The following is a 25400-nucleotide window of genomic DNA, read 5'->3' on the forward strand; positions in this document are numbered from 1 at the left end:
GACTCAGATTACCCTGACTGAAAAGGCTGACCATATCTTAATTTGAGGGTTTACAATAAAAAGATTAAAACAAACCAGCAGCATCTCTTTTTTTTTTAAGAGATACACTCACTGCATACAAACATTTACCACATCAAAGAAAAAGCAGCTTTACAATGAAAGCCTGTTTCCCAAATATTTATGGCTTCTAACAGAAAGAGGATTCCTCTAGAAACTTCCCATTTTCCTCTCCATACACCCTTAGAGTACACCTATTCTGGCCAAGCCAGAAAAAGAGCTTTACCACATTTCCTCAGCTAACAGGGTTTTTCAAATGAGCAACAAAGACTGGGAACAGCTGGAGCTTCAGAAGAGGATTGCCTCATTACCAGTAGCAATAAACAGAATAGATTCAGCAGAAGCAACAGTCAAGTTCCCATCTAAAAGGTAAGTTACTAGGTTTAAAAATCACAGCCTAAACTCAAGGCTCTGCTGCTGGTATGTACATTTCTGTCTATTATTATAAAACAGCAACAACATAATAATAGGAGTCCTATATGAATTTACAGCTTTTTGCTCCTCTAAGTAATGGTAGCTTAAATCAAGAAACATGATGAGGTCAATTGAATTATATGAAAGAATGACCCAGATGTAGTTGGAAACCACAACTTCTACCATTTTCAGCAAGGCTCTTCTTCAAACATATAATGAAATATTCATGGCCATATTGTGACAGAAGAGCCTACAACCAACTTAAAAGAAGTTTTTTTCCTCTAGTCTTGCCTCTCATTGTTAAGAGATTAGCAGAAAATACAATTTTTTACAGAGATGTAACTGCAATAAATATAGCCTGAAGAAATTTTTTTCAATTATCAGACAAAAGGTTTCATATTTAGAAGACAATTAGTTGAACACAAGGTTAAGTAAACAAAAACATTTGAAGTTTTAAAAAGCAAGGGAAATATGACATTCAAAATTAGATCCAAAGCATGACCTAACAACTGAAAGTACAGAAATGCAGAGATAATGCATAATGTATGTCCAACAGTAAACTGATCGGTAAGTGGGAGGTACCCCAGCATAAGCCACAACTGTTACATGGCAGTGAAAAAGAAAAAATTCAATGCCAGGATACATCATGACAGGTATTTCCAGAGGAGATAAGGAAACATTTTAGGCAGTCTTTAACCGTAAGTGCTTCAGCAAGACTTTATCAAGAGTATCATGCACCATTCTAAATAAACCGTATGTAGAAAACATCAAATAGGTGCATGTAAAAAGGAGTTTCTGTATCTGGGGAAGAGATCAGGACACATCAAGTACTCTGTCATTTAGAACAAGCTAGGGCACATCTACTTTGTAAAATGTAGCACAAGTGGAGAAACTTGAGCTAAAGCAAGCCAAACTAGTGCCTGAACCAGACTAACTGAAGACAGAACACTAGGAGATATCTGATAGCCCAGGCATATCACCATGCAGACATGACTACACTGCTTTTGGCTGAAAACTAACACCTCCGAGTTGTGCTGTGCTATACAGGTATTCGAGCTGGGCCTTGGGTCCCATCCACTGCAGAGTGTAGGCATGCATTGACTTGAAGCTTATTCAAACCTTTATTTTGTAGGGTGTAGGACTGCTCTGCTTAAAAACAAACAAACCAACCAGTCATACAAATACCAGGGCAGGGAAAGTTGCCTTCATCAAACAACAGGAATGGCAGGAGACCAACAGATACCAGATTGCCACTAGTTAATACAAGTCAGAACTTAAACTAAGTTCCCAAGATTTCTTTGTTTCTAACAAAATCTGATTGGTACATGAAAAAGGAAGAAAAAAATCCCAAACAAACATAAAAAACCCAGATGGAGATTAATCAGTCCATGAGATAACTTAAATGATGTCCTGAAAATTAGAAGACATGATTGCATCAATACCTGCTTGCAGACACCAGTTTATTGTCTGCAAAAATTAAAACCAAAAGTTAATTCATATAATTTACTCGTATTTCATAACACTGTTCAGGCAAAGAATTCATGGCTGCTTGGAAATATCAATAAATATTTTAGTTTCTACTATATCTCTGAAGCCATGAAACTTCTCCAATTGTGCAAACACCTACTTGTGAACTTCAAAACTTCTGAATCAAGAATATTCAAAAGAAGTCTTTGATCTGTAGCATGCTATAAGATAGTCTATTATGAGTTTGCCATGCTAAGATACTACGCAAACAAACACTTAAGTCTACTTCCCCCCCCCCTCTTTTTTCTGCCCTTTAAACAAGCATCAAACAACAGCGAAGAACCATTATTGCAGAGGTCAGCACATTCTTAAACTTAAAACTTCCAAGTCACATTTTAGTTCGCTGAAAAAAAATAGTTTTCCCATGTCAAGAAGGCATTACATTATGTAACACCTAAAAAAAAATAAAATATTACATTCTGAAAACAATTACTGTATGGCCACAACTTATTTACACATAAAGCTACTTACACATAAAGCTCTAATTGGGCAATGCATCCTTCTTGGATCAGGAAAGTTTGACATCTGTCCAGTTGGATGTCTCAGACAAACAATGATGTCTTCCTCAGCTAGGATTTTATTTGTTATTTTTTTTTAATTAACATGCATGAGGTTATCTAGTAAAAACTCACCAAGTGCTAATCATCTTCTATCCGTGATGCCTTCAGTCTGGCAAAGGAAACTGAATTCCTGCCTCCATCAGCCTGGTTCCAGCAACAGTACTGGAATCTCGTCCTTCCTCCCCTCCAACCAGATGAATGACAAGGGCATTGGAAGCTGGGTATTTTATTCTTGCTGGCAAAGTAGGGCCTCAGCTATCACACACAATTTCATTAAGAATATACCTTCTTCTGATATGATCTTAAGACCAGAACATCAGGAATCCCAGCTTCCACTGGAATTATTAGATTATCCCAAAAGTATAAAACCCATTTTGTTGCAGTTCAACCCACACAGCCAGGATGCCTGATCTGCTGAGAGAAGGATGTTAAAAGATTCAAAAGATCAAACTAAATCTAGAGAAAGGAACAAATCCCTGCTTCATCCGTAAGAGGACAACCCTCAATACCCAAAATATTGTCCCAAACTAATCTGAGGCAGACTTTGGTGTATAAACCTTATCCTTTCCCAGTGAAGAATCAGAGACATAGAAAAGCCTAGACTGGAAGGGTTTTCAGGCAATCATCTGGCCCAACACTCTGCTGAAAGCAAGGCCTTATACTACATGAACCAGTGTCATTCAAACTGAGTCTTGAATACTTCCAGCAAGGAAGATTGCATCCCTCCTCTAAGAAACCTACTCCAGCGTTTAATTGTTCTCACAGTGAAGAATCAGCTTTCCTGGATGATCAGTAAAGGCCTGTGAATGCTCTACTTGAATGGTAGAGAGCAGTGTTTACACAGCCCCTTCAAGCCCCAAAGCACCTGAGCACACTCCTTGACATGCACAGGTTTTATGTGTGCATTTGTCAAAAGTCGGGGGGGAAAAAGAGGATAGACTCACCAAGCTCTTACCTATGCTAGAAATAAATATTATGTTAAATGGAACATGAATAGATTTCTAACCAATCCAATACAAGTACCAGACTTGGCCTTCAAAGAGCTGACAAAAACCATCAAACTAGAACCTATTTGGCTGAGAGGCACTCGCTCATTCACACTACACCAAGAGGACTGTCCAGTGGCATTAATCAGGGATACACATTTCCAGTATTTTGGGCCAGCCTTACCCTCAATCCAACTAAAAGGTTCTGGCAGGCAGTTAAGAGCTGCCATTTGCAAACTGAGCTGGTATTTAGCATCTTTAAGACTGCAGCTCCTGGAATCATGTATATGACTTAAGAATGCCTGCTTTCATCTTATAAAGGTGTTCCTGACATTCATAGTGTGAGAGAGGAAAAATAGGCCCTGAAGAAGCTCAGGAAACAGATACAAATATGTGGATATAAATAAAGAGTCCAATAAATCTAGATAATGTTAAGCAATTCTGCATGAGAAGTACAGATTCCAGGCGTTCCACTGTGTTCCACAGATAAATTATAATAAGGTTCACAAATACACTATTAAAAAAAAAATAAATGCTTTTTCCCCCGCATTTTACTGAGAGGTTTTTCATAACTCTTACACCATAACCACGTCCTTTGTTCTTTTACCTCCCCCCCAACAAAACCTCAAAATTTGACCTTGTAGAGACTGTAGCTCAGAAGGAATTTAAATAAGAACAAGTGTAATTCTTTGCCTTCGCTATTTCTCAACTGTCTCATCTATCCCCCATTTCCATTCTTCTAATATACTACATAGCCTCTTAAAAATAAGCAAGCCATCTAAAGTGTAGGCATAAGCAGCGCAAAAAACATCCATTCAAGCAAATTCCATGCACAAGCAAAGGCTGTTGGGTGATTTTCTCAGAAAGTTGTCAGAGTCCTTCACAATGAAGATCAAAACACACACACACAAACAACACCAACCAGTTGAGCCAAGCACAGCGAAGTAGTGAAGAAGAATTAGAGCAAGACAATCACAGATGCCTGCACTGGCATTTCTAACTTGACTGTAACTTGGCTTCAAGTTTTGCCATAGCGTCACTGACAGTAATGGAATTCTTCAGTAACAGTGGTTTGACTGAAAAAAAAAACCCAAACCATTTTTTGGACAGTTTAAATATTTACTTACAAATATTTTAGCTCATACACAGAAAAGCATAATAAACAATGAAGATTTCAACCAACATCTCTCTTACAGAGCCTTCTACCATTCTCTGAATGCATACACACAAAAAAAATCCTATACGCCAAGCATTCATCTTCCATGTCAAATTTACAAACTTTCCTCTTTGTACTATATTACATAAACAAACTGATACAGAATAGATAAGCACTTTGTGTAGTAAAGTGCTAAAATTCAGGCTTGCCTTCAAGGCCACTGATTTATCATACTTTCCTACAGCCATTCTTCACAACACAAAACTGAAGAGGAAACCAAAAAGCTGACCGAAAGCCATGCTTAATAAACCTTCTAAATTACCTAAAAAAGACAGTTTTAAACCACACCAGACTGGAGGGCAGAGCTGCCATTTTTTGAAGAGCTTTTGACAACCTGGAGAAATATGCTGACAGAAACCTCATGATGTTCCACAAAGACGGATGGCAGGCTCATGCACCTGGGATGGCACAAGCCTACACAGCAGCAAAGGCTGGTGGCTAACTGACTAGAAAACAGCTTTGTACAAAGGGACCTACGGGTCCAGGTGAAAAAGTTGAACACAATTTATTTATGACACCATTTTCATTCTAGATCTTGACGTCTCCACTACATCATAACAGGGAAATGCAGAAAACAATGAAGACAGAATCTACGCCAAGAGATTATTATACACCTTTAAGTTTTCTAGAACAAGCAGTACCAGGAAAGCAGGGGAAAAGAAACAGATAGCCCTGGTCTCAAAACCATGAACTAGTGTATCAAAATAAGCTGGTTCCCTAACAAGGACTGACATGCTCTCACAGAAAAGCACAGGCTGACAAAAACAATTATGGGAGCCTCAACATACTTTGCCGACTAGAAGTTCCTTGTCCCTATTACCTGGAAACAGGTCTGACAAAAATCAGTTTCAACGAGGTTCAGCTTCTGTGGTTCACCAAAAGACCCTCCTCACACACAGCGCTCCTTCGGCACCTCAGCTGCACTCTCCTGAACACCAAGCACACGTCCACTATTTTCAAGAAGCTGAGTGTTCCCACTCGGAATAACGATGAAGCTTTAACAAAGACAGAAATGTAAAATTACACCATCGATGCTTATTGCCTATCTGACAGAGGTACAAACATTGAGCACATTTAAGTCTGAAGATCTACAAGTTATTTCTACTTTTAAAATATATTATGATCCTCTAAAACCAGGCTTGGGTAAGTTTTTTTATTACATTTTATTTCAGTATTGCTGTTTTCCCAGTGTCTCAGGAATACTCATGAGCCCTAGATATAGCCATACGCCACTGTATTCTACAGATTCATCAGGAAATTTTCTTGGCTTAAACCTGTATTCTTTAAAACATACTTTTAAACATCAATTTTTATACTTTCCCTGACTGCAATTTCTGTAGATTTTGTTTAAAGTTGATTATCTTATTTGCGTCTGTGATTTTATTACATTCTTCCTGAACTTTTTTTGTAATAACGAAAATTCCAGCCCTCCCATCAAAATAGAGACACCTAAAATAATTGTCACCTTGCATTAAATACAAGCTGATATTTCCAGTAATGAAGAAGTGCAGAAAACAGTGTATGACAGGCAGATCTTTACAAAATCCATCAGTCCTATAAAGAATTTAATCTTATGTAAAACAGTATTCTGTTATTTAGAAATCCTGAAAACTGATACACTAGAGTTTAAATTTATAATTTTCTCCCTGATTACATGCCATAATCACCACCACATTCTATCCTTATAGTTTCTTTCTGGAGATAAAGTTACTGTTACCAACTCTCCCCCTCCCAAAAGTTCAAAGATAGACACACTTGTCAAATACAACTCTTAGGGCTTCACAAATATTTTGGCAAAGTTTGTTGTAAAACAGCAACAACAAAATACCAAACAACCAAACAAAACACCCCAAACCAACTCACAATTCCTATGCTCTTTGCTGGATTTCATGAAAATAAAAGTAGGACAACATCCAAACTCACCACCTCAAGTCAGAAATATGAGTTTGTTTTGCCATCTGTGGAAACTATTTTGCAGCTAGTCAATACCACAAAGATCAATAAACCCAGGGACAGGCTGCCTTCCTAGACCTTTGCAAGTAACACCATATTAGCATAAAAAGCAGACAGTAGAAGATTGCAGATCAGCTGCAGTTTTCAACAGGAGTACATAAACATCTGAAGAACAATAAACAGTTCATCTTACTTATCCAAATTAATCATTTCAATTTGCTCACCAGGAACTATATATGGTCAGGTGATCCTCCTGCTTTCTGGGATACAGAGAAGCCTGCCTCCTGTAATTTGGTTTAAGCCACAAATACTTTTGAGACCACCCTCCAGAGCAGCACAATCCTATTCTTTACCTTGGCATTAATGGTCTTCTGTTGAACCGTAGGAAAGGCATGCCATCTTGCAGGAAGGGCTCCCATCACATATGTCTTTACAGTTAAGCTGGCCTTTCTCGAAGCTGTTAAGCGACACATTTTGTTAAATGTCACATCAAGTGCATTCCATGAGATGGAATGTACGTGGTGTCCCTGCAGAAACCACATCCTCCCACCACAGCTGTAGATTTGAACGTTCCTTTGTATTCCATGTTTGGAAAAAAAAAAAAGGACAAAAATACCAATTTCTTTTTAACAAAAGTAACTCTCCATGTACCAGAACAATGGCTCGGTATTTTGCAAAATTCTTGAAAAGGAAATTTACTCAGTTTTCCTATCTCAAAGGGTAGCAAAACAAACCAAGTGCCAAGCACTATCACATGTTCCCAGAAAAGTCTAGGTACCGTAAATATGTATCAGAACATACCAATGGTCTAGCCTGGATGTCTGCATATCCTTACATGACACTCAGCCTCCCTAAAGGGTACTTGAAAGCCTAAACTATGTTAAAAGCGTGCCTATCAGTATTGAAAACACCACAATACATTATTGTCTGTAAGCATTTGTAGTGTCCATTTTTGAAAACAAAAGCTTAATGTTCTCCCAATAAAGCTTAAACACAGATGTTGTTCAGCAATTTGTTAATTTTTCCTATCTCTGTCAAACGATTTTTAGCAGAGTAACCTAATTTCAAAGTTCACATGAAATCCAAGGTAAGCTTTCAGGTAAATCTAATTTCAATTATACATGGGTTTCATTTAACTGGAGCTATTTTAGTTCTGCTCAGTGATGTGACAGGCATAAAAAGCAAAACTTAGGTCCGAGGTATTTAAGAAAATGAATGTTAAATAAAAAGTAAAATAAGATTAATTACTTCAGCTGGGAAGCATATAAACCAAACTCTTTAAGGACGACTGCCAAATCTCAAGGAATGTCTAGTCTCTTGGGAGGTCTAAATCTTTAAGATGCACTCTACTTAATTCTCATCTTCCATGCAGTTCCACTGAAAGCACAATTTTCTAAGGAGCTTAAGTCCAGCTAAGAACCCATCGCTACTGAAAGGAACAGTCCCACCTCCTGCCTTCCCAGTGCTTCCTCTGCACCAGCGCTGGTGCTTGTGCAGCCATGCAGTGAGGTGAGGGGCAAGTTACTCAGCTGAAATCAGAGTCCCATAGAACGTGTTTTCAGCTAGATCAAAGATGTGAACTGGGGCATCAGTCAAGCTGCTAAACAAGTGTTCCAGGACTGGTCAGGAAAGGGCTGCAAAGGAAAGATACAGTGGAAATGTGAGCATCCCTTTCATTGACAGCTAATTTTTAGATTAATCTAACCCCCTCATGAAACTACATAGCTAGTCAATTTGTGTTCTCATCCATAGCAATCAGAATTGGACTTCACACCTTCTTCTTCTAATGAAAGTCCAGAAGTTGAATTAATTGGCCTCTAACTCAGCCATGCAGTAATCCAAAACTCACCAAAATCAGCAAGCTTCGGATCAGACCTTTAATGACATAAACGGGTGAAGGCACGTAATTTACTTTTCTTGTCCTTTGTTTCTACAGAAATGCTCAGAAACAGGTGTGTGTTAATTCCTTAGGCTCTTTCACCCCCACACATGGGATGCAAGTAGCCCCCTCTCTGTCTGGTGGCAACTACTTCAACCAGGCACAAAACACCCCTCTAATAAAAACAGGGACCTAAGAAAGAAATTCCTTCCAAGTTTTAAGAAGCAACAAGGAACTCTTCAGGGCACCATTTTAAAACTTCTCAGAATACACAATGCATATGCCTATGACGGGGGTGAGGGGAGGGGACTTGGGAAATGGTACCGAACAGAAATCTAAAGTATAAAACTACCCAAGGTCAGTTGTTTTCAAAAGTCTTAGTTCTTCTCCCTATACATTCTATAATCTGAAAAAAGGTAAACAAAGACACCTATTGAAGGAAAAAATGGAGAGCAGTTTTTCAATAATATAACTTTCAAAGCAGGTACTGCAGTACCCTTAATGCTTTATTCATGTATTTTCTGACTTCAGTCATTCTAGTTGTCTGTCTTTCACTTCAGATGCTCCTGCTGACAGTATTTTGTTAGCCGTTTGGAATTTCAAAGCTCACAACAGCCATTGTCACAAATGAGAAGCAAAACTAGGGACTCTGTGGAACAGCTTAATTACATGCAGGCAGAATACGTTTTAGAGCCAAACTGAACACTGAAAAACAGCAAGATATCTGAATCTGTGCTCTGACTCTATTTAGAACAAAAACTTTGATTAATCCCAGAATCTCAACTAAGTAAGAAAAACCACAAAATGTTACAACACAGAAGCAACTCTCCACTTCGAAATCCTTCCATCAGTTCTAAACAAAGACAACACTACTGTTCTCTTTTACAAATACTTGTTATTGCATCAGTCCCAGACTAGCAGAAAGCTGAAAACACTGTCTAACATGGAGAAAGTTCTCCTCTCTGGAGCTAAATCAACACGCCCAGAAATTGGCAGCTATTAATTTTAGATCTTTGCTGAAAGTATTTAAGAAAAGCTCTTTACTGAGAACAGCTACACAGGTAAGTGACTTTTCCAGTCTTGAAAGATCTACCATCAACCAGGTACCAGCTGCATAGTAAGTTTCCACATAAGACATGGTGTAGGATTTACTCCATATACCACTAAACATAAGTTGCTGAGCTTGTCATTGCATTGCAGTCCACTGGACTTCACATTGGAAAGAAAAGGAATATGGGGGAACAATTCACCTGATCTATTTCAGATTACAGTTTTGAAATAGATGAAGTTGCTCTAGAAATGCCTTTCCTCTGCTACCTAAAAATGAACCTGAAAGTTACTTCCTCAGGTGTCATCTATGTTACAGATACCTACAGCCAGACAGGATGTAAATCTGTCTGATTTCCAGCTAATGGCTTCAAGACCGTACCAAATACACAAGACAGGCATTAAATTCCCAAAGAAAAGCCATGGGTGAGCATATTGCATCACAGATTTGGTTGATCTTGTTAAGGGCAATCATAAAATAACCGAGCCCCTGCAACACCAAGGGTGTTGGCAGTGGCACAGCTTTCAGAAGAGAGACATTTTGTTTTACACACTTACCCTTTTGGCAGCTACGCTCTCATGGTTGTGTCAGGATACACAGCTCCTGGACATCCCTAGGACAATCCCTCTTTCCCCTCTTATGGGGTAAGAAACCCCATAAAAATAGTAAGAACATGTCTTTACCGAGAGTGCTGAAAACAACTCTAGAAACTACTCACTGAAAAAATACTGAGCAGTCCTAAAACACAATATTAGTAAATAAAATTGCGTAAGGAATGAGATGCCAAAAGGCAGAACCAAAACGATACTTCTACTAAAGTAACATTCAACAATTAAGAAGCACGGTTAAACCTGATCCTACTTAATTCATCACGAACACTTTGCTTCTTGATGTTAAACCACAGTACAATTTAAAAGCATTTAAATTATTTAAGATGTGTATTAATGAACTCTAGTGTAAAAATATTATCTCAATGCAAAACTTGGTAATGGATAAGACAAATTTGGCATTGTCTCATATTAAAAATGTAAATTAACTGGATTATTTGGTTTTATATAGATGTACATATGTATACTTGTATTTATATACATATTATATATATTTATGTATATAAGTATTCTGTCAATTCTTCTGGGTTTTCTCAGACTGTACTGAAAAGATTTAGAAACTACAATATTAATTAACAAAGTAATTTATTAGATCAATAGCTATTGTTCTTCATCCAAGATCAGCACACTGTGGATTTCCCTCAAGTCACACAGTATTTCTTCTGATTCACATACAACTATGCAACACTCACTGAATAGCTGGAAGTTCTTCTCTCATAAAACTTGCATATATAGTACCAAAAAAAAAATTTAAAAATTATATGTGTAATGCTGTTCAGGAAGTGCTATGGCAGCATATTTTGCAAACAAAATGGTGCCTGGGAAGGGGTTTACAGAAATGAGAATAGAGAGATACTAAAGAGAATAAATTTTAGACTAGAGCCTTCAGGATCAGATTACGGTAGGAACATCCAAGAACATAAAGGAAGTGGACAACTAATCTATGCCAAATCTGAAAACTCATTTAAATGGTTAAATTGGTATCACAAGAAAGTCTAGCCAATGACCACTTATCTATTTTCTAAGGGAGTACTGCAGCTTGTGCTAGATCAGCAGGCAGTACAGTAGTCATGTATAGCAAGACTCCAGTTTGGAAAGGATATAAAAAAGGAAGACATTACACATTGTGTAACTTCCAAGTACACATGGGGAGAGTACACTGAATTATAATTTGACTATTTGATTCTATCTATAACAAAGTCACCTAGAATATTTAGAGGCATTGGTTCAAACTTCAAAGTTGAAAAAACCCCAACGATCACAAACCAAACCCCACAACATTTAATCACCACACTGAAGGAAAAGATGACTAAACATAACTAGTTTTGAATGACACTTTTAAAAACATTATTAATCAAAAAATTTGGGGGTGAGAGGGAGAAAAGGAATTTGAGGGGGGGGGGGGGGGGGCAGGGACCCAACAATAAAGAAATAAAGAATAACAAATACTCTGCCTACTTACCTTCCATTTTCACTTTATTTTTCCAACAGCGATGTATACAAACATATAACAAGCATGAATAAAAACTGCCCAAAGCTCTGTTAATAACAGAAAAACACCGGTTTTGAGACAGCTCCCCAAATACCTTTCTCTCCTTTATTGCGCTTATTGCGGACCTTTACAAAAATCCAGAACTATACCGGCAGCCACAGGGTTTGCTATAATTTCCACATAGCCCGAAAGCTTAACTCATCAAAATGGTGGCTGTATTAAAGCATGACATTTTCTATATAGACAGAAATCACTTTTCCTTTATAAAAATACCCTGTTTTAAATGCAGAACTTTGACAGCCGGGCTTTCCCAGTTTTTATATATTCCCTAGCATGCTTAAGAAAAAGTTAAACTGCAGGAGAAACATATGTCAGGAATGTAACAACACAAAAAAAAAGAATCTGTAACAAGTCCAGGTTTTATGACAGTGTAACCACATTAATTTTCAAGACATTTAGCTTTTTCTGTAGACTCATTTGAGTGACCTATTATTTAGCATTCTTCATTTTGCACCCATTATAATTTCACTTATGAATACTCCTCACAGCTGCACGCACACTCACCTTAATTGAAAGGTTATTGTTAAAAGCTCCTATAAAAGGGAAAGATAGAGACAGATACTGTGGTTTCGGCACAGGAACAGTTTCTAGAAAATGTCAAGGCATAAGATTTAAGGATGGCAGAATAAAGCCTTTAATTATCACCCAGCAGATCATCTAAGTGTGCTAACTGATTAGTGTGTAAGTAAACATTTGGATCTTCAAAGTTTTCCCCATTCCCTAGACAATTTTTGCTTCCTATCTTTACATACATTTGTTAATATTCACTATTTATGGGTAATTTGGTAGAAAGCCCATCACAGCGGATGAGACACATTCTGGCAAAACATCCAATACAAGAAGGACTCGCTGGAGGGAAGGGAGGTAGGATCTTAAAAGTGTGGTTTTAAATTCAGCACTTTGGTTACAATCAAGATACAAGGTTCTCCAACTGCCAACTTCTATTCAGAGAGACGAGCACTTCAGCAACCACTTTGGGAGAGCAGCCAGCACATCCACAGCTACAGAATTAATACGAAGAAATGCTAAAAAACATCCTACTCCCTTACACTGGAACATTCTCCTGTGTGTTTCCTTCCATGCACAGTCACAGTCAGTGCCGTTCTGGCTTACTGACACCTTTCCCGTCTTTGCTAGATTCTCAGCTTTCTTGTCCTGGGGGGCTACTGGATGCTGGCCACTGAGGTCCTGCAATTCCCGACACAAATCAGACCACTGTTTACACATTCCTACATTTCTTCTGCGTGGCTGATGAATACAATATCTCCACTACTTTTTCAGCTGATTACAACCCTGATAACTGAATGGAACCTCTGAAGCACACATAATGAGTTAATTATATTCACATGATGCAACTGAATTTACGGTCACACAGAATCTCAGCTACTGTAACAATTACACAGACCTAGCAAACCCTCATGCACAAAGCAACATAAAAGAGGTAAGACAGGACAAACACACACATCTTGTCACTTTCTGACAGCAACAAAAAATTTATATTGCATATAATAAATTTACACAAGGCATACTAATCCAAACCATGGCAAGATGATTTACCTAAGTCTTCTACCTAAAACTAAATATATGTATACAAAACTAACATACTGTCCTTCTACAAAGTTTTAGACTAGGATCTATTTACCTAAGAAACATATATCTTAGTCTTCAGAAATAAACAGCAATAACTACTTTCTTACTTTGAGTAGTTCAGCTATACAAATTTGATCTAAGCACTGCAGAAGCCCAACTCTAGCAAGACTCAAAATTGTGAACACACAATCTATCATCTAATTTCATTAGTTAGCTTTAAAAAAAAAAGTCCTAAACAAATGCCTCAACACGGATGACAATTTTGAACATTAACTGCTAAAGAAATTTCATTTTTCCCAGGATTTGGCCCTGGCTTTAAACCACAAAGGAGACACGCTGTAGTTATATCCTGTAACACTATATTGTTTGTTTTGATCATTACTGTATTTTTTCCACACCAAGTAATACAGTAATCAGAGAAGTAAAGTGGGAGACTAAGGTTTACTCATTTGTAGACCAGTATACAGCCAAACAATCTCCCAACAACTTCTTGGAAAAGCTCATCTCCAAACATTATGTTTAGGAACAGTCATTCACATTCTGTACATATCCTGTCACTAACTCTTTCCCTCCCCCATTACAAATTGCAGAAAGTAAAAATTTCCTGGGCAGCACATAAACACACCATTCACTGCTAACAGTTCGAAAACATAAAAAGCATGTATGATTTAAAATGTTTGAAACAAGTGTTTTTCTAAAGAAGTTACCATGTTACATTAGAAAACTGTTATGAAAAATATCCAGCCTATAAAGTCCAATCTATTCAATAATCAATCATCTTAGCTGAAGATATTATTTTCCAAAGCCATTCTGAAGGCACCAGAAGCTAAATACCATTACTTGAAAAGTGCCATTTACATTACACACATGAACAAAAGCTATCATTGTCTTGTCTGAATAAGGCTGACTGCAAATACTTTACACTACAACAGGCCCTTTATTGTATTATCCAAGAGCTTTACCAGTTTGAAGTAACAATGAAGTTTTAATGGAACTTCCCTGGAATCTACTGCTTGATTTGCTGGATAAGTCTCCACTGGAAATATTTACTATACTAGCAACGTCTTTGTAAAACTTACCATCCAAAACATGACTTCTGACAAGACATTTAATGTCTTAATTTTCCACAACCCCAGCATGGTTTTTTTCCTCACGTGTATGGATACAAGCTCTGTAGTTCTATGCTGATGCAAATGTTGTTCTGTCATTTCTACACGTGCATGTGTGGGATGAGGGAGGGTATGTTTGTTTTCAAATACAGCTAGCACAACTTGTCATACTTCCCAGACTCTGGATTTAGAACAGAAGGGTTTTTGAAAAGTGTTTTACTGGCGGTGTGAGTTCCAAGTCATGTACGTATCTGCGGGCAAGTACATCTGTTGCATAGGTGTCTGTCTTTGGACTTCTACCAGCTTCCCCTGCAGCTTAGCACAATTTATAGCAGAATTCATACAGGAAAACAACAGAGATTCCATGAGTAATCCAAGTCAAGCCTCAATTAAGGCTTTCAAAACAATAATTACTCGGTGCCAATTATGACAGTACTTCTTATATGAACATGCTTTAAGAATCCAAGAGGGCTAGCCAAAGACTGTAATACTTAGCCTTTACTCGTTCAACAGTCTCTCTAAAAGCACATATAAACCCAAATATCCAGCAGCTTTCTACATTTCTGATTGTCACTCCTAACACCGTGAAAAGAATAGAGCTTTAGTTTGGAACTAGGTTTTTTTGCATTTCTATACAAAAATAAGCTTAAAAGGTTTTTAAAAATAAATAGGTAAAATGTTTTTAATTGCCATCCTAGTGTTAATAAACTCCTTCCAATGACTAAACCACTGTTCCTTAAAGGTAAACAATAGGAGTTACCAGCATATGCACGTTCTCATTGCAGAAATATTAAAATTATTTAACAGCCTCCAACTAAAGTTGTTAGAAGACAGAGGAGCACTGCAGAATCCAGTTTTAAAACAAAGTATGTTAAGGTTATCCTTTCTGTCAGATGTATTCAGTTTGCTACTTCCTCTTTCAAAGCACGTGCATTACAACAGTATTTTCACAAACTTATTTTTTAATATATTTAAAAGAGCCAATAATGTAGATTCTCTTTTAAAGGAAAAAAAAAAACCACACCACAACGAACAACGAACACACCCAAAACCAAACCAAGCAATGAATTAAACCCGATTATTGGCAAGCAAGCCACAAAAACAGGCACATCACATACAAAAGCACATAGATTTCAGGAAAAATACACAGCACAATTAAAAAACCTCCCAATAGAAAACTACATCAGCACAAGAGCTAATGTTTTTCATAACGAACCATGTCAAATCTAAGTGAACAGCATTATTAAAAATAAGCATCCACATTATTTAACTGATGTACAAAAATTACTGGTGCCACCAAACCCCTCCACAGAAGTATTCAGTAGGCTTCAACCATCCTTTGAATAATCACACAGAGATGCTGCAGCGCCAAATGACAAACCCACAGTTGTCTGTTTTTCTGATGCAGAGCACACTGCTGACTTTTAAAGGCACAATTTCAGCACAAGTTTAATTTATGGATTAGAATATTTTGGAATATTAACACAACAGCAAAAAATGCCAAGTGCCTGAAGTAAATAAAGCTAAAGGTATCTAAATAACTTAAGTTTTTATGGCCAGAGACCTGATATTATCTTTGAAGCTAATAATGCATGGGTTCTTTATTAAAGAAATAACTTAATTGTTTTTATTTTAAATGTGAATTTGGTGGAGCAAAAATTATAGTAAAACAATCTGGTCAAATTTTGTTGCAGATAGAATTTTTGTGTCAACTTTCCAAATTCTCAATGTTGTTTTTCTGGTATTTGCTGCTGTCTTCATCCTAAATTTGGTCCACCAACGCAAGAGCATAAGCAATTGCCACATTTTTAAAAAAAGAAACAAACAAAATCCTACCACAATTACATTTTGTGTTCGGAGAGATCGGAAAGCCCCTGAAGATTAGTTGAGCTGGCGTAACAACCAAACCTGCCAGAACAATTCATCTGGTTTATAGGCTGTTCCTTGCGGCCATATTTCCCAAGGAATGCTCGAAACCAAATGTATTTCAACTTGGATAAACTCTTCTGGCACTCTGCTCCTGCAACCCTTTTACGAGTAAAGATCCCCCTTATCACCTGACAGGTTTGGGAATCAAGATCAACAACCGAAATGCATGAATGTATCCTCTCACCTGAGAAGAGCACATGCTGGAGGAGGCCTCCGTGCTGCTAAAAGGCTATGCACTCACAAGTAGCTGGCACACGCATGTCCCAAGCACACGATGAAGCAATCCCAGGCAGACATCCTCATGCACTGGGAGGAAGCAGCAGGCAGAGCTCTTCTAGGGCTTACTGAAAGAAACTCTGGCTCACTCCACCGCAGAGGGTGGGCATCTCCGCTTTAAACAGCAAGTCAAACTTAGGACGCACAATTTTTCCCTCCCATTTACACTATTACCGATCTTCAGTGATAAAATGCAAACTCTGTGAGATGCTAGCACAGCGATACCTTGCGTTATTTGAAGTACTTTATGTTGCTGTATTCACAGTACATTCCCTCTAGTTTTGTTAGTCTCGTATTCCATATAAACAGAACAAAAGGATATACTGCTCTTATGATCACAATCTTCCACGCTGAACCCCATTATTCTAAGTTACTGGTCCTAAAACGAACAGTTCTAGCATATTTTCTTCAACCTCCAACTTAACTTCTTGTAATCAATACCAGGCAGATCATTTAAATAAACTTCACCAGGCACAAAATTCTGAGTCTAACACAATTCTACTTTGAATTTCAGGCTTTATGTAATTACAAAAATCATTCAACAATTCCACGTTAACTAGGAAAACAAAGATCTCAAATTATTATTTCTTATTTACGGAACTAAGGAGCTTGGAGAAAATACGGATCATTTCAATTCTGTTTCTCAAGATTAATTCATCCGAAGTGAGACACTTAAAAGCACATTTATTCCTTACTAGTTGCAGAGTTGGTACCAAAAATGCCCTCTTGTGGCACAGCAGGACCCTGCAGAGCCTGCCTTCCATTCTTTCAACTTAAATTTTAAAACAAGAATGTATTACTCAGGGCTTATTTTGAAATTAAAATGAGATAGGAAAGCACATAATAAACTAAACTAAAACTGCAGACATTCATCAGCGGTTGTAAAAACGCTTGAACCCGGTTTCGCTATGTGGTTCTTTTTCCTTGTTTTTGAGTGTTAGTCTAAGCAGTGAGAACATCTAGTCCCTCCTGTAAATCTAAGCATAACCAAATTCCTGGGGAAAGCTGACCCAGGAACTGAGCACTGTCACTTTGGCAGAATCCCGAAAGGAGAATCTTTGTGCTGTTCAAAATCTTTTATTACATAATATGTATAAAAACAATTTCACTGGGAAAGTATCCATGCACTTCAACATCTCCAACAATAGGCAACAACTTGCAAGGCTGCCTCAGTCTCATCCCCACAGACTACGAACTCTCAGAGATGTACCACTGAACATAAAGAGGAGCAATCCAGACAACTGCAATCCTGCAGTCCACAGACAACTACCCAGCTGATATGTTCACCCATGGAGCAAAGCTAGCACACTATGAATTTTTCTGTTTAGAGAAACAGGACTGTGAGGGCTTCTCACACAGGTTTTATTTTTGCTGCTTTTTAACTCTTTGCCTGCCACAATGGCATTAACATAGCCATTCATTTGCAAGAAAACCAAAAAAAAAAACCACTAAGAAAGCCTTTCAACTGAAGCCAAACCTCAACAGGCACTAAAACCCTGATGCCCAGCGATGCAGGGGGGTGTCTCCCATCTTGCATCTACAATACAGCACAGTTAAGAGCACATTCTTTAACAGCTCACTCTCGATTGCATTTTCCTAACCGATGGCAATTCCGCCTGCTTGGCAGCCTGCCAGCTTATTCACGAAGATCATCACCAGCAGCTTGTTCCCTTCGTCCTGTGTAAACAGCCTGCTATAAAGGTGTTACTCTTGTTTTTTCACAACACAGCTCAAGGGAGGAAACCATTGTTTGTAAGCACAGGAATACCGTATTTCAGCTGCCAATTAATCTGCAACAGTCCAGAACGTGGTGATGCATCACTAGTGCCTGCTCACTACAAGCGCTCACATCCAGCTGTAGTGGCACACACAGCACTGCGCAGCGGCAGCCAACAGCCAAGTCTGTAAGTGTTAATTCTAAGACAAAAAAAAAAAAAACGCACACATTTTAGTCAAACAGGAAAACATTCAACCAGTATTTTTACCTCAGTGCAATAATTCAAATCTAGAAAAAAAAACCCACACAACATTTTCACAACCTGTTATAAAAAGCCTCAGTCAAGCCCAAAATTTCAGTTGGAATACTCAGACAACCTTAGAAAATAACAAAATGTTTTACTTATTTGAGTATCTGAAACTTTTTCTTTTCAGACAGTAACCATCCGTTTGGTTTATACAAAGGCAATTTCAAAGTTTTCAATTGCAGTTTCTAGTTCCAAGAAATATTTTCAAAATACCTGTTATAAAAACAATGCCTTTTAAAATGAAGTTATCATTTAATCCTTAGTGAAATCACTGTGTCATTTCATCTGTAAGAGCACAGATGCAAACTTTAAAAATAAATCCTTTTTGACCAGCGTCACTCAGCTTTTTCTCTACACTTCATTTGTACGTAGCTGAGATGCAAGTCTTCCTGTGAGGAATCAGATGCACATATTTGCAGCCCATATTTTTGTAGCAGTCTGGGCCCCCCAGACTACAGAACACTACGCGATGGTCATGGAAACACACACATCACTGACACTGAACATAAGAGCAGATTCCTCGGGACAAAGCCCTGTTAGCCATGCTGCAAAGCTACTCAGACAGTTCAGAAACCACACAGGATTATGCTGACAGTTTGCCAACCCAGCATGACAACATGGGAAATCAGTAGGATTTAAGAGATTTTTGATCATTTTGCTCACGCAGCATTTCCAGTAAAGATTCTCAAAAACAAGAGAATCAAGAGTCATTAAGCTGCGTCCTTCCACTAACAATCAGACAGCCCTTTCCAAGTACAACCAAGTTTTTCATCCCTTTTCAAACCAATAAATCAGTATTTCCTTACAGAGTTATCCTGGCCTCTGTCTTATTTTCTACATCCTGGTCTTGCTACCTAAAAGGAAAAATTAACTCTCAGAGACGGGGTAAAACCAAGCCTTAGGAAGATCTACAAAACGAGTTACCTGGTCAAGATCCCAACCTATCAAAGCTTTCACACAGTTGTATGTTGTCCTCCACTGCCTGCAGAATATAAGAAAAACATGTGTATGTGTATACACCCATATAAAAGGAGCGGTATGGCTTGGGAAAGAAGAGAAAAAGAAATCACTAAGTTTCCTTATTACCTTAGAACAGCTGTCAAGCCACACCTAAGACTGGAAGACAAGTCTCCGATGAGTAGTACACAGCCTTGTGAGGCTTCCTCCTCAACCAGCCTTCCTCAGGCATATCAGGCGTATTATAACAAAAATTCCTCTCTCCATCATCTAGCCCAGATCACTAACCTGAGTGCTGTCCCAGTACGTCTGCAGCTCTCTTGGTCTCTGTCTTCTGACTCTGGAAGGAAATTCTAAGTCTGTGTACCCACCCACCCTGACTCAGCAAGCCTCCTCTCCAGAGCACCAGCCTACCCATTCAGGCAGGTTAACTCCATTTCCCAACCTCTACAGGAAACAACTCCTCATAATCCTTGAGCAGCTGAATGCTAAGAAGGTCTGTCATTTACAAATTCACTTCACTGTATGCGTGTTTAAACAAATGGTACTGATTACGCAGGTCACAGGTATCTCAGTTTTCTTGAAACTGGGGGCACTTCCCATCGGTTACAGTATCTACACCATCATAGTATCAGTTGTGTAAGGAAGGCAGGTCATTCAGCTGCTGTAGATCCCTTAGCTGTTTGTACCTACTCTGAGCAATTAAGACAATGTACGATACAGGATATCCTTATACAAGTCAACCTTAAAAAGGCAGCTGTGACATTTAAGATAAGCTTCTTTAGCAGGCAATCTACAGGAGAAGCCCATACAAAAAAAAAAAAATTTAAAATCCACATTATGATTAATTACATCCTATGCAGTAGCCCATTTGAGTGGGTTGGTCTGCCTTTCTTCCAAGCACTCAAATCGCTGCTTTCCAAAACACAACATCTCTAAAACCTGTTTTTCATGCCCTGTAGAAACTGTTTTCAACATTGTGGGGGGTGGGGTGGGAGCATCAATCTAAGAGCTAGAAAGCTTTAAAGGACATTCCTCTCCTGCCCTATTTCAGATTAAGCACAAACTCCTTCCTCTAATTGTTAGACCTGTCACAAGACAGTAGCCATCCTCATGATTAGCCACCTTAAAAGGTCAAAAAATAAATTTAAAACTTCACTGTAGGAGTTACCCTAGTCTATTTGAATATCAAGCTAGTGAAGAGTCTTTACCCCAATCAACGGTAAAGGTCCACGCTTTAAAAATGAAGGAAAATTAACAGAACCACCTCTACAACCTAAAATGTACTGCAAATCTCTGAATGACCTTTTAACAGCTGAAACTGCATAAATTCCAGGAAAGACTTATGACAGAACTGCTCCTACCATTTTCCAAAGCTTTTGAAAAAGAGATAGAACTTTTTTTTTTCCTAGCATCAAGAAAAATATCCAATACAAAAAATATTTTCTCAAAGCCATTTGCCTCAAGAAGCAGCACATTTATAACGTTGTTTTATGAAGATGGCAAGCGCTTGCCTCTCAAATTTATGTATCCAGCATGAGATACAAAAAAAGCTTTCACTAGACAGTCTTTGCCCTGCTTGAGCTTCAAGAATACTTTTTACAGGGGAAGGGGGGAAGCCGTTAGCCACATCATTATAAACGTATTTTAACATAAATGCAATTTGACACAACCTTTCCTATCATATCAGAAACTCCATTATTTTAACATCACCCTTGTTAATTTAATCTGCCTATAATATATGGTGATAAAGTGATTCTTGTGCATCTAAACTACTTCCAGAAGTTTAATGTTTTAGCTTCTGGGCAGGCACAGAGAAAATATTTCCTCTTATTCAACTAATTCAGTCAACAGTTACATCAGAAGTGAAGAAAAACTACCAGGAACACACTTAAGCTCCTTTTTCTTTCTGCATTTATGACTTGCTAGGAATGGAAGAACAAATTTACATGGTTCTAGATTAAAACAAGCTTGAAAATAGAAAATGAAATCAAGATTTACTATTTAAAATTATCTGAAGCACTCATAAAAAAGTTTATAATGAAATTTTAAAAAATCCATTTTTATCACGTACTAATAAGAGACATTTTATTATAGCTAACTTCAGACGTGAAATGTGAGTGGGACCCACATATTTACTGTCCAAATTTAAGTTGCTTTGTGACCTCTGCTCGAGGTCACCAAACATTAATTCCTGGAAACACTGGTGCAGCACGAAATATCTACTGAAGGCTTTAATACAGCAAATTCAGAAAAATCCAGAACATTATAAAAACAACTACAAGTAAGCAAAAGTACTTCAATGGTCAAGCAGCGTATAATTCATAAATAGAAGTAATTTTGTTCTTGAAGACAGCAGTTCAACTAACAGTAACTTCTACTGACTCTCCAGCTAATGCCAACTTCTCTCTGCTTCCCCGCAAAAAGTAATTTTTTTGATTATTAGACCAAAATTGTTTTCTTTGCCTCACAAATTTTTAAAAGCTTCCAGGACGGCTGGTTTTTCTTACAATAATCCATTCCTAAATGGCAGGTTCAGATGTTTCCTAAACATTTTTCATAGCTTTTGAAATAGAGCTCAAGACTGAAGAAAGTCACAACGCAACTGTGAAACAAGCATGCTACCTTCAAATCAACTAAGAACATTAGGGCTTTGCTAACACTACTCCTCCACTCTGATTTTTCACATGGGCACTCTTCACAGACCATAGCACTCTGAATTCATACCTCCCTCATATTTCTACTCAACTCCCTGGTACAGAAGTCTCATACTGCAATTTAGCATTTTCAGTACAAACTTCAGTAGCCAAAATAAATGGAATGTCAAATTAATTGGCATGGAAGCTGCTGAGCCGAATAAAACACAGAACTGAATAATACAGTAGAATTTTTAATATATTTGCAGAGGACAACGATCTCTGAGATTTCTGTACTATTGCAGAACCAAGAAACCTTGTGACAGAATACTTAAGAACTTTGCTAAATCAACTGAACATACAATCATGCTCAATTTATTTTATATTTTCACCTACATGTTTTACAAATGCCAGAATTCACCCAGAACAGCATTTTCAGCATGTTTCTCTAATTCAGTATGTTTCTCTAATTCAGTTTCACCCAAAACGATTATACAGACTTGGTAACAGCAGAAAACATGTTATCATTAATGGAATTCCTGGAAGATGAGATGAAAGGAAATAAAGTTAATATATCATTCTAGGGAAAACAAAACTATTGACGCTGAACTACTCTTAAACTGACTCCATCTGCTTTAACTCATTTGGAATTACCACAGTTTATCCAGCTCATTAATAGAATCTCTTATTGTGCTTCTAATTACAGAAATCTTAAAATTAATCAGAAATAAATAACCCGAAATTTTCTTTCTAAAGGAAACAAACATATTATTGACTAGCAGACCATTACCTATAAAAATTCACTTCCTTTCTATTCCCACATACAAAAAAAAAAAATAAAAGTAGCAGGTCTATTTACAATGTACCTCATCATAGTTACAGAACCACTCAGGAAATAGCTGTATGACAGCCTAAACATAAATTTGCAAGTCTTCTCATCTCCCTACACAAACAAAACTCTGTTCTGTACATCAATAATTCAAAACTTCTTGTAGCCTTACCACTCATTACTTAAAAACACAATCTACAGCTACTACTTTTTAAAATTTCAAGCAACACAATCCGACTTCTACAAACCAGTTTTTTTAAGCTTCTGCTCTCTGTCAGCCACAGTGACACAGGAACAACCAGCACGCTGGTAATCAGAGACACCCCTCAAACTGCTGTATTTGAGAGACACCCCTTCAAGTATCAATGAGCTATTAGATCCAACGAGAAAGATGAGCTGCACAAAAATTGGACTCCTGTAGCTCCCTTCTCTCGGACTGCTACTTTTCTAGTGAGGGAAAAGTCACATTATCCATATACAGAAACTTTGATTTGCCTCCTTGGTTTCTGTCTTCAGCCCATCTTACTTATCAACACCATTTAATACTTTATTTGCAACTAGTTTAAACCAATGCTTTCCAACCCTCCCACATCACTAAATTTTACATCCTGTGCACCGCTCACTCAAGAATTTATTCTCCCCAGAGATGGCCAATACATATAGCTCCATCGGTCACTTCTTGAGCCTTGCCTGCTTGTCTTTATGTCCAGCCTTCCAAGCACCTCACCACCCAGCTACGCCTACGGTCCCAGAACCACAGGTTTGACCAGTGAAAGGACAAGAATTTCAGGCACGATAGCCGACTGCTGCATCTGGTCAGTCAAAAAAATAAAAAACTGTGAGCTTCCTTATAAGCAATACTGACGCTGCAGAAGTTGCAGCAAGAGGACGTAGATTTGTGGGGGGCTACTGTAAATCCCCCCAAAACTGTGTTTGAAACAGTCCATAGTATCCAACATGAACACTGCTTCTGGCTTTTTCAAGTCCATGCTGCCAACTCTTCAAAATGCTTTATCTCTTTTCTAATTTGTGAACACATAGACACATCCAAAATCCACATGAAAAGGCTTTCAATTTGCTACTTGCCTACATTTCCAAAATTATTTCACATCTTTCCTTCTCTTCTCCTAACCATGGGTATCTTATTTAAGCAAACTTAGTTTAAACACTGCTTCCACAAACTTCCACTGTTTGGGGCATGTATTTTACTATTATTATCATTAGAACTGGAACGATGAGCACAGATTCTGCCTGCCCAGTACGACCCCATGGACTAGCTGCTGGGCCTGGCATGTGGCACACCCTGCCCCTTGGTCCTCCACTGCCAAGTGGGGCGCAGGGCTAGGGGGCTGCCTGCACAGCAAGCCCCTGGGGAACCTCTGGCTCAGACACTGCAACTGCAGCTCAGCTACTAACTCTGCAGCCATCCCAAGGGAAAGTCACAACTGAGACCCCATCTTCCATGTCCAAAGAAGAGCAAGGAAGCTGAAGGGTCCTGAGAACGAGTTCTACGAGGTGTGGCTGAAGGAACTGGGGGTGTTTAGCCTGGAGAAACGGAGGCTCAGGGGGTGGCTGATCGCTCTCTACAACTACCTGAAAAGAGGTTGTAGCAAGGTGGGGGTTAGCCTCTTCTAAACAAGTAGCAAGCAACAAGATGAGAGGAAACAGCCTGAAGTTGTGCCAGGAAAAGTTTAGATCGCATATTAGGAAAAATTTCTTCACCTAAAGGGTTGTTAAGCACTGGAACAGGCTGCCCAGGAAAGTCGTTGATTCCCCATCCTTGGAGGTATCTAACTTAACTGGCACTTAGGGACATGGTTTAGAGGTGGACTTGGCAGTGTTCACTTTATGGTTGGACTCTATGATCTTAAGGCTCTTTTCCAACCGAAATGATTCTATGATTCCTTGCTGTAGTCAGTATACAGGAGTGAATGTTTCCTTGCTGTGCAGAAACCAATCAGGTACAAGGTTTATTTAAATCTCATACAAAACTTGAAGATACTTCTACTGAAATTCTCTGAATGACCTGGCAAAACCAATAATATTCTTGCAGCATTTCAAATTGCTCAGTAAGGGACATGGAAACTACCAGAGTTTAAAAATCCATATTATTTGTAAATCTCTAAGCCGGGGCTACTCTGCATCAATATGACAGCTCCTGAACAGCAAACACTGGCTATTATGTTTGAATGTCTTTCTAGCATATTTTCGTACCTTATCATAGAATCAGATTGGAAAAGACCTTTGAGA

At 38.2% G+C, this 25400-nt stretch overlaps 1 protein-coding gene across 6 annotated transcripts in view; it reads right to left on the reverse strand.

Annotated features, from left to right (window-relative positions):
• The window catches only part of PLEKHA7 (pleckstrin homology domain containing A7), a 160307-nt gene that overhangs the window by 125181 nt on the left and 9726 nt on the right, over window positions 1-25400 (reverse strand). The window contains exon 1 of one of the 6 annotated variants that reach the window (XM_056353196.1): window positions 7067-7122. The exons of the other annotated variants lie outside the window; for them this stretch is intronic. Within the exon in view, the coding sequence (XP_056209171.1) occupies window positions 7067-7107 (41 nt within the window). The 5' untranslated portion in view covers window positions 7108-7122. Of the gene's footprint in view, window positions 1-7066; window positions 7123-25400 lie in introns of those variants that run through there. 6 annotated transcript variants of the gene reach the window in all.

Source organism: Falco biarmicus, chromosome 10 (genome assembly GCF_023638135.1).
Source record: "Falco biarmicus isolate bFalBia1 chromosome 10, bFalBia1.pri, whole genome shotgun sequence".
NCBI classification, from domain to species: domain Eukaryota; kingdom Metazoa; phylum Chordata; class Aves; order Falconiformes; family Falconidae; genus Falco; species Falco biarmicus.